At 52.8% G+C, this 10,288-nt stretch overlaps 2 protein-coding genes across 3 annotated transcripts in view; both read left to right on the top strand.

Moving 5' to 3' along the window:
* Nucleotides 1–956, top strand: part of Lrrc23 (leucine rich repeat containing 23) — a 28,370-nt gene extending 27,414 nt beyond the window's left edge. The window contains exons 7-8 of the mRNA XM_029478298.1: nt 1–233; nt 666–956. The exon at nt 1–233 is cut by the window's left edge and continues 53 nt beyond it. Of these exons, the coding sequence (XP_029334158.1) occupies nt 1–203 (203 nt within the window). The 3' untranslated portion in view covers nt 204–233; nt 666–956. The remainder of the gene's footprint in view (nt 234–665) is intronic.
* Nucleotides 957–1,277: 321 nt separating this feature from the next.
* On the top strand, nt 1,278–9,854 carry Eno2 (enolase 2). Of its 2 annotated transcripts, none has more exons than XM_021164902.2 (12): nt 1,278–1,386; nt 2,485–2,584; nt 3,028–3,123; nt 3,226–3,284; nt 3,730–3,799; nt 4,172–4,305; nt 4,519–4,741; nt 6,884–7,081; nt 7,598–7,799; nt 8,064–8,172; nt 9,145–9,203; nt 9,493–9,854. In XM_021164902.2, exons 2-12 carry the CDS (start codon nt 2,500–2,502, stop codon nt 9,560–9,562), a joined length of 1,305 nt encoding a protein of 434 aa, XP_021020561.1. In that variant the 5' UTR covers nt 1,278–1,386; nt 2,485–2,499; the 3' UTR covers nt 9,563–9,854. The 2 variants fall into 2 exon arrangements, with proteins under 2 accessions (XP_021020561.1, XP_029334854.1); XM_029478994.1 differs by lacking the exon at nt 1,278–1,386 and adding an exon at nt 1,393–1,574.
* Nucleotides 9,855–10,288: the final 434 nt, after the last annotated feature.

The raw sequence follows: 10,288 nt of genomic DNA, 5'->3' as shown, positions 1-10,288 counted from the left end.
TGCTGGACAACCCATGTGCGGATGAGACCGACTACCGCCAGGAGGCCCTGGTGCAGATGGCGCACCTTGAGCGCCTGGACAAAGAATTCTATGAGGATGAAGACCGGGCAGAGGCNGAGGAGATCCGTCAGAGGCTGAAGGAGGAACAGGATCAAGATCTCGATCCGGACCAGGACATGGAACCATACCTGCCACCAGTTTAGTGGCTCTTCCAGCCTGCAGGGACAGTAAAGGTGATGCCAGGAAGACAAGCCCCAGGAGGTCAAAGGCTGGGCACACGGGACGAGAGGCCAGAGTTAGGGGCTGCAGGTAGCTTAGATATGAAGGAAAGATGAGAGGGGCCCAGAAAGTGATAAGAGACACAGGAGACCACAGTAGAGAGAAGAATTAATGGGGGGGGGGGGAATGAAGACCGCTGTATAGATATAGCTGGTAGAGACNACTGGTGGGAAGGAGCTCATGAGGGAAAGAGGTGGCCAGTGGTGTATGGAGGATGTAGCTGGGCCAGGGAAAAGATCCTGCACTCAAAATCTGAAGCTAAAAATAACAGAACACCAGGGTGGGGAGGCGAAAGGAGGGCAGAGTGAGGCAGAGACTGAGAGGCCTGGGGATGTGGGCATTCCAGTCGGGCACACGATTGATTTATTTCTCTTCTCTCTTTCCAGGAAGCCATGGACACTGGCCCCAAGAACTGATAAGACTCCAGTGGGGGACCACCACATTCATAGCCCCGTCACAGGAAGTAGGAGATGNTCCTTTTTGTCCCAGACTGGAAATCCATCACATCCCAAGGCTCNTTGGCAGTCATCTGTCTGTGTGGCTTGTTCTGTGGGCCTAAACTCCTAAGCACAGGTCTGGGGTAACTAGGATGCTAGTAGGTGTTGTCTGGAGAGAGGCGCTGAGGAAGTAGGCTGTGATGGGCCAGTTGAGGTTTCAAATAAAAAGGCATTTTTATATTCTTGTGTGTGACCGAGTTCCTGAACCCCTGTGGGTGGGTTTCTCNGCCCGTCTGGGTTAGTACCTGCCGCAGTACTGGAATGAGGCGACGCCTGCTTCCCTCGAGTTGGCTGGACATGGGTTATGAGCATCCGTGTGCTTAAGGGGTTGCCAGCCTGGTCCTGGATCGCCCCGGCCCTTCCCCCACCCGTTCGGTTCCCCACCACCACCCGCGCTCGTACGTGCGTCTCCGCCTGCAGCTCTTGACTCATCGGGGCCCCCGGGTCACATGCGCCCGCCCCGCTCTATAGGCGCCGCCCCCTGCCCACCCCCCCGCCCGCGCTGGGAGCCGCAGCCACCGCCACTCCTGCTCTCTCTGCGCCGCCGCCGTCACCACCGCCACTGCCACCGCCACCGCCAACGCCACCGACTGAGTCTGCAGTCCTCGAGGTGAGGCCGGTATCGGGCCGCATCCCCTTACTCGCTCCTTGCCGCCTCCACTCCCCGTTGTCCTAGGCTTAGCGCCCCGGGCGGGTGACGCTGCATACCTGACTGTCACCTGCCTTCCCTGGCATCCTCCATCTCTGGCCTTCCCGGACAGCTCCCGGCTTTCTGGCTGTCACCTCCTCCTGGTTTAGGTACCAGCTTTCTGCATCCGCTTCTCTAACTGCACGGTTCCACCCTCGCCTGCCCCTCTCCCCGCGCCAGTATTCGTGTAGGGTCCTGCCGATTTGTTTCCTAAGTTCGATGTCTCCACAGGAGGCGGTTGTTTTCCTGGCACGTCCTTTTTTCTTTTGCGTTTGCGAAGATACCCTCTCACCCTTCCTTGGCTGCTTCAGACTTGCTCTAGACTCGTCCTTTGGCCCCTCCTTCTCTTCCCCTCTCTCTGACATTTCTTTTTCTCCGATGTTTGGGGGAGGGATAGGAGGAGTGGGGAATTTGTCCGAGGGTANAAAAGTGATGGGTCTACCTCACCATTCCCCACTGTAGCCCCTAGGGACTGGAGGCCTGGTCTCAGGACGCTGTCCCCAGACTCCTCTTGAAATGAGGAACTCGTGTTTGGGAGAGAGGTGACGACCCCGGAGTGTTGTCTAGACCTTGTGTATATGGGCTGTCAAGTTGGGGATCCGCCTGCCCAGACAATCCCTCTTCTTTCTGTCCCAAGATCCAAGGAAAAAAATGCCAGTCTGGCAGCCATCCCGCCTGGGGAAATCTAGGGGAACCCCACTGGTCGGTGAAGCTGCTGAGGGGCGAAGAAATCGCTGNTTGCCCCTCCCCTCATCACTGCGGTGTTCTCCCATCTTGTCATGAGATGTATTCCGCCCCTACTGCAGTGACCTCCCCTTCCTCACTGCATTGACCTTCTCCTCTCTCCACGAGGAAGGGAGAACCCCTTCTACAGTGCCTGATTGCAGCCCGCTCCTCCCCACCCCCTACCCACTGCAGTAACCTCTTTGCCAGCCCTCCCAGCCTCTGGCCCCTCCCACTGGCCTCAGGCTCCACCCTTCTAAGCCTCTTATCTTTCTCCTTCCTCCACTTCCACCCAAGGAGATCCCAGCCATCATGTCTATAGAGAAGATCTGGGCCCGAGAGATCTTGGACTCCCGTGGGAATCCCACCGTGGAGGTGGATCTCTATACTGCCAAAGGTGATGGGCGGAGCATGGACTGTCCTTAGCTCCTACTTCCCCCTATGCTGGGTCAAATCCAGGAGCCCCGGGGGTGCTAGGCCAAGTTCCCAAGGCTGGATTGTGGAGTCTGATCTTCCTTGGCTCGTGGATCCAGGCTCGGTGGGTCTGTGTTCTAGTTCAGCGTGAGAAAGGTCCTGCCTATATGAGCACAGGAGCACGCATGCTCTGCCCCTAGCATAGCCCTGTTTCTGAGGCCTCCCACTTGTGCTTATGAGGCCTCAGTGGGCGGACAAGGTGGCCCGGCTTGTGCAGATGGCACGGTGTCTGTGAGAGTGCGTGTATCTGTGTGTAGTGTCAGGGAACCTTGTGGATGTGGCAGGCAGGAGTTTAGACTAGAAGGCTCAGAGAATCCTAGGCCCCAGAGGGTCCTCCCTCCTTCCTCACGGCATGTCTTCTTCCAGGTCTTTTCCGGGCTGCAGTCCCCAGTGGAGCCTCCACCGGCATCTATGAGGCCCTGGAACTAAGGGATGGGGACAAACAGCGTTACCTAGGCAAAGGTGATGGATGACTCTCCTCTCCTAACATGCCCCAGTCCCCTGTCCCTCCTCACTCTCCACCCCCACCTCCTGGCTTGACCAGCCCCCTTTTCCTTTCTCTAGGTGTCCTGAAGGCAGTGGACCACATCAACAGCAGGATTGCACCAGCCCTCATCAGCTCAGTGAGGCCCGCTCTTTCGGGGGTGGGGGGTGGGGATGGTGGCTGCTACGACAGAATCCTAGGAGAAATCTTGGATCCAGGGATGGACAAGGGGAGGCAAAAAAACCCAACCAACCAAACAAATAAAAACCAACAACCCACAATCCTCCCAAACCCCACCCCCCATTCCTTTTTTTTTTTTTTTTCAGAGCTGAGGACTGAACCCAAGGCCTTTCGCTCTACCACTGAGCTAAATCCCCAACCCCAACCCCCCACTCTTTAGGAATTGTTTTTACACTGCAAGGGTGGGAAAAATACTGCTTACTGCCCCCTACTCCCCCACAGGAACTCAAGGTTCCAAAAGCTGGCAGGACAGGNATCTGGTGGTCCCCTGCTCAGACTTGAGGCTATGTGAATAGGGGACCCTCTGCCTTTGGGTTCATCCTCCATCTTGGCTCTGCCCACAGGGTCTCTCCGTGGTGGAGCAGGAGAAACTGGACAACCTGATGTTGGAACTGGATGGGACTGAGAATAAATGTAAGCAGGGGCTGGGCGGGGAGGGATAGGTAAGCACAAGAACTGAGGAGCCATGCTGGGGACACTTAGACCGTCAGAGACTCTCCTCCTCCTTCACCCAAAGCCACATGGCAGTGGGAGGGGGTGACATTAGACAGAAGGAAGAACTTCTCAAAGCATGAAGACAGGAGTTGGCATGAGGTAGTCTAAGGGATGTTTAGGAAGAGGCGAGGTCTTCCCTTTCTTGTCACCTCTGTCCCCAACCCCCAATATTAGTAGTAGAAAATGAATTGCTGTTGGGGATGGGCGGGGGGTGGGAGGTCTCCTAGGTGGAGGCAGGGGCTACAAGAGAGGTGGACATTTTTACTCAGTGCCTTCCTCTGTGCCTCCCAGCCAAGTTTGGGGCCAATGCCATCCTGGGTGTGTCCCTGGCCGTGTGTAAGGCTGGGGCAGCTGAGAGGGACTTGCCTCTCTATCGCCACATTGCTCAGCTAGCTGGGAACTCCGACCTCATCCTGCCTGTGCCGGTGAGCGCTGTACTTGCCCAGCCTCTCCCAGGGGAGGAGGGAGCATGCGACCAGGTGAGGGATGAGGGAGGAAGGTGAACAGGCAGCTAAGGAGAAAGGATGGGAACTTGAGACCTGAGCCTGGCACCTGCGCATCTCAGGTTAGCATTCTCAGGGGCAGGAGGAAAACGCTCTGACTCTCCTGTAACTCTGTGACCATCTGTGACTCCCCAGGCCTTTAATGTGATCAATGGTGGCTCTCATGCTGGGAACAAGTTGGCCATGCAGGAGTTCATGATCCTCCCAGTGGGTGCTGAGAGCTTTCGGGATGCCATGCGACTTGGGGCAGAGGTGTACCACACCCTCAAGGGGGTCATCAAGGACAAGTATGGCAAGGATGCCACTAACGTGGGNGATGAAGGTGGCTTTGCCCCCAATATCCTGGAGAACAGCGAAGGTGAGGCCCCGGAGCCCTTCCTCCAGCTCTGAGTCTCATGATGGGAAAGCTGGCACTGGTGGGTCCTGCAGGGTACTGGTGGGAGGTCCTTGAGCCACTGAAAATCTCAAGAGGTAGCAAGCATTCCCTAGGGTGGGTTCCCAGGCCTTCCAATTTCACTCATAGACCTTGGAGCTTGGTCTGTTACCTGCCCATCCAAACCTGTTAGTTAGCATAGGTCCTCACTGGATGGCTGAGAATATTGGTTAAGTGGTCTGGGCAAAGCCCATTTCATCCTTTAATGCCANGGTCTTCGTTAGATGACGTACACCATGCCCCAGGGAGGTAATTCCACATTGGTACCATCCCCTTCCCAGCCCCTTGGGTATCTAGGATCCCTATATTTCCTGTGCTGCAGGAGAACCAGAACTATAAAGGTAGTGGTTAAAAGCCAAGGTACTAGCCAGGCAGTGGGGGCCCACGCCTTTAATCCCAGCATGTGGGAGGCAGAGGCAGAAGAATCTCTGAGTTCAAGNCCAGCCTGGTCTACAGAGTGAGTTCCAGGACAGCCAGGGCTACACAATGAAAGCCTGTATCAAAAACCAACCAACCAACCAACCAACCAACCAACCAACCAACCAACCAACAAACAAACAGTGAAAGTACTAGGTAGGGGTGTGGCTCAGAGGTAGAGCACCTGCTCAGCCTGTTTGAGGCCACCGCACCACATCCAAATTTATGCACATACATGCACATACATGAAAGTGCACACGTATTCATATACATTCATGCAGACTCTGGAATCAGACTACTTGTATTTATTTGAATTCTGAAGAGTTATTGGCTGGGATCCCCAACACTTGGGAGGCTGAAGCATAAGGGTTGTCATGAGCTTAGAGCCTGGGCTACTTGAAACCCCGTCTAAAAAGAGAAAAGAAAATAATAATAATAATTATTATTATTATTATTATTAGGAGGCTGGAGAGATGGCTTAGTGGTTAAGAGCACCGACTGCTCTTCTGAAGGTCCTGAGTTCAAATCCCAGCAATCACATGGTGGCTCACAACCATTCATAATGAGATCTGATGCCCTCTTCTGGTGCATCTCAAGACAGCTACAGTGTACTTAGATATAATAATAAATAAATTTAAAAAATAATTAATAATAATAAGAAGAAAAGAGAATAATGATAATAATAAAGACACAGAAGTGGTCTTTTTAAGAGCCAAGCATTTGAGCAGGGCATGGAGGTGTATATCCCTGCCTCTATGCCAGATGTACCTGCCTCTATCTCAGACAGAGGCAGGTACATCTTTGAGTTCAAGGCCAGTCTGGTCTATACAGAGAGTTTGGAGCTAGAANCTAGGGCTACATTGTAAGAATCAGTCTCAAAACAAAACAATGCGGGTGGCAGGGGAAGGAATGATTTGAGTTCTAGAAGTATCAGTGGGGATTAAATGAAATAATATATGTACAATGCTAGCATGAGGTGATACTAGAGAAAGCCGCTATTAGTTAAGGACATTTGAATTCTGAAGAGTTATTGGCTGGGATCCCCAACACTTGGGAGGCCGAAGCATAAGGGTTGTCATGAGAGGTCTCAGGTTTGGTTCACAGCATCCATATGGTTCTAGGGGATCTAACACTCTCTGACATCTGTGGGTTCAAGCATACGCATGGAGCATATACATACACGTGTGGGGACACACACACACACACACACACTAGCCAGGGCCTGGTGGTGCAGGTCTAGCATCCCAACCATTTAGAGGCTGAGGGAGAGAACTGAAAATTCAAGGTAGGCTTTAGCTACAGAGTGAGTTNGAGACCAGCTTGAGCAGCTTAGACACTTTCTCAAAATGAGAAAGAAAAAAGGGACAGGAATGTGGCTCAGTGGCAGAGAACTTGCCTCAAATGAACGAGGCCTTAGGTTTAAGTCCCAGCACCAGTATGATGTGTGGTGCAGTATGGGGGAGGGAGATGGACACTAGTAATTAGTAACACAATTCTATTCTTCTGTCTCCCTAGATAGCCTCCCTCCACAGACCCTAGTCACACCTCCCCNCCAACAGTCCCCTCCTTCCACTCTGAATTGCTTTTCTTGCCCTCCTTCCTTCACACCTATTTCTCCGACTTACAATTTCACTGGATTTGTTTCTATAGCCTTGGAGCTGGTGAAGGAAGCCATCGACAAGGCTGGCTACACGGAAAAGATGGTGATCGGTATGGATGTGGCTGCCTCTGAGTTTTACCGCGATGGCAAATATGACTTGGATTTCAAGTCTCCCGCTGATCCTTCTCGATACATCACTGGGGACCAGCTGGGAGTACTCTACCAGGACTTTGTCCGGAACTATCCTGGTGAGAGTGAGGGATTGTGGGAGATAGGGAAGGGAAAGGACGGAGCTAGGCAAAGGTGAACTTTATGGGTGCAGAGTCTGGGGCCAGGTGAGGTCCAGAGGAAGCNGAGAAGCAAGGAGAAGGGGCAGTAGGTTCTTGCAGAGAGGCGCTTTGAGTGTCATGTGACTGTGCATGTAGTCCCAGGACTCATCACAGAATGGGGCTCCTCTGTCTGTTTCAGACCCTGGGCTCTGAGAGCTACTTGGTTCCTAGGNAGGGCTCTGGATGGAGCCAGGGATGGGAAAACCATGAATGGATGTGACAGAAAAGTGCCAGGTTTTTGTATCTTTGATTGATGAAGGTGGATACTGAATGGAGTTGGTGCGGCTGCCTTGGGGGAGGTGGGGCGCGAGTCTCACTGGGGTACAGATTCCCCACAGCCACCAAGGACCTCCGTCCCGCTCCACAGAGGCAGTTGGCCTCCATCAGAGCAGGCTTCTCCGGGAAGAACCAGTCCCCTCTCCACTCCCTCTGCAGTGGTCTCCATTGAAGACCCATTTGACCAGGACGACTGGGCAGCTTGGTCCAAGTTCACAGCCAACGTCGGCATCCAGATCGTGGGCGATGACCTGACGGTGACCAACCCCAAGCGCATCGAGCGGGCAGTGGAGGAGAAGGCCTGCAACTGTCTGCTGCTTAAGGTCAATCAGATCGGCTCCGTCACAGAAGCCATCCAAGCGTGAGTGGCTTCTGGCCTCCGCCCATCTGGTGCTCGTTTCTCCAGGACTCCTCTAGGGAGCGCCCTCCTAGCTGGATTCTGCCCAGGGATCCCAGCGAACCCTTCACACTCTTCTCATGTCTAGTCTCTCTCTGTACTTCCCGCTCTGCCCTCTCGCCCCTTAGTCACCTTCCTCCAGGTGCTTCCTGACATAGGTGAAGCCCGGGGCTGGGAGGGAGCAGCCGTGCTTCGGGGCAGGTCAGTGCTGGTGTACGTACCCTGCAGGTGCAAGCTGGCCCAGGAGAATGGCTGGGGGGTTATGGTGAGCCATCGCTCTGGAGAAACGGAGGACACGTTCATTGCTGATCTCGTTGTTGGATTATGTACAGGCCAGGTGAGTAGAGCCAGTCTGTGGGATTGGGAGAGGTCTTTGTGGGGTTGGTGGGTTCTAGACCCAGGTAGTTACTGTCCTGCCGAAAATTTGAGAGTCAGAGAAGTTTGAGAGTAGAAGTCTGGCCAGGCATAGTGGCACACACCTTTAATACCAGCACTCAGGAGGCAGAGGCAGGTGGATCTCTGTGACTTTAAGGCCAGCTTGGTTTGTACAGTGAGTATAGCAGGAAACCCAGGGCTACACCGAGGGACTCTGTCTTAATAANTAGTAAAAAGAGTAGATGTTCTGAGCTGGTGAGATGGCTCAGCCCAGTCCTAAGCCTGACTCTCAGCTTCAGTCTGATTCGTGGGACCCACGGAACTCCCACCAGTTGTCCTCTGGCCTCCACGTGCACACCATGGCATAAGCAGATCCACAGACGTGTACACAGACACAACTTAAAGCATTAATTTTTATAATTAATTAATTAGTACAAATACAGATCTTTCAGGGTTGGAGGTTCAGCTCATTTATACAGTACTTGCCTAGCACGTGCAAGACCCTGGGTTCCATTTAAAAAAAAATGGGGGGGGGGAGTAGGATATGACATTGCACGCCTTTAGTCCCAGCACTCAGGAGCCAGAGGCAGGAGGATCTCTATAAGTTCAATACCAGCTTAGTCTATGTAGGGAGTTCCAGCTCAGCTCAGGCTACATAGTAAAACTCTGTCTCAAAACAAACAAACAAAAAGACCTGGACTTGGCCGTGCGTGCCTTTTGTCTCCACACTTCGGAAGCAGAGGCAGGAGGATGAGGAATTCTAGGCTAACCTGTTCCTTTAGAGGACAACCTTCATAAAAGTGTCTCAAAATAAAAAAACGTATGTGTGTGTGTGTGTGTGTGTGTGTGTGTGTGTGTGTCAGGGGTGGGGGCGTAGGGGTGTCCTATCAGGCGAAGGAAATCCTTAAGCTGCCTATCTCCTGGAATGTTTCAGATCAAGTCTGGCGCCCCATGCAGATCTGAACGTCTGGCGAAGTACAACCAGCTCATGAGGTGAGGAGGGTCCCCGAAGAACAAGAACCCGAAACCCGGGGTCTAAACACCCCGTTAGGTCACCATTCCACCTCCTGCATCCAGGACCTGGATAGCAGTTGATGCCAAGAAAATAGTTTTGCTAAGTGGGTTCAAGGATGGTCGGATTGACAGATCACTAACTGACCACGAAAGCCAGGGACCGTTCACCTTGGGGGCAGCCCTCAAAGCGGGAGCATTGAGGGACTCAGGGAGAAAGGCTGATCCCGTCTTCTCCCCTGACTGCTCCCCCTTCCGGATCATCTGTCAGAATTGAGGAAGAGCTGGGGGACGAAGCTCGCTTCGCGGGACATAATTTCCGAAATCCCAGTGTGCTGTGATCCCCCTCCCCCAGCCCCGCTTGCCTGAACACGGGAACATCTCATTCTCCTGGAGCCTCTTTCTTGCTGTCCCGACCTGACCTGCCATAGTCACTCTGATACCCTGAGCCCCAAGTCACCCAGAACACCTCGACTCACCTGCTCCGGCTGTTCTTGGCTTCCACAACCCCCTTGCTCTCTCTGCTCTTCCTCCTCTCTGGGCCCCATTTTTGGGGGGATTCAGTCTTCCCATTTTCCCTTCTATTCTCTCTTCTCTTTAAAAAAAAAAAAAAGAAGATTAGAAGGAGGTCCACAGAAGAATCTACAGTGTCTGACAGGAGCTTCAGGATTGATGTGTTGGGGTGTTTAAAGTGGGATCACGGAGCAGGGGTGTTTCAGTGCTTACCATGGTGTGTATAAGCCTTGAACTATGCATAGAACTGGTGTTTGGGGAGTGCTGGATGTGTGGTCATGCTTGGTTGAGGCTTTAGTGTATGTGTTTACATACACAAGCACAGTTCGTTTGTTTGCTTATTTATTTATTTATTTATTTATCTATTTATTTATTTATTTATTTCTCAGCTGGTCAGTCAGTCAGTCATCTCCTGTAACTCTCCAGTCTGAAAGTGACCTAACTTGACAGGACATCAGTATTTCATGTGGCTTCATTCCTAGATGACCTAGGATGGGGGGTTTTGCTAGCATGGGGAGGGGAACAGAAAAGGGCCTTAGCAATTGCTTCATTTG

The sequence above is a fragment of the Mus caroli genome, chromosome 6 (genome assembly GCF_900094665.2).
Source record: "Mus caroli chromosome 6, CAROLI_EIJ_v1.1, whole genome shotgun sequence".
In the NCBI taxonomy this organism is placed as follows: domain Eukaryota; kingdom Metazoa; phylum Chordata; class Mammalia; order Rodentia; family Muridae; genus Mus; species Mus caroli.
The sequence above is the reverse complement of the archived record's forward strand: the minus strand, read 5'-3'. Positions and strand labels throughout refer to the sequence as shown.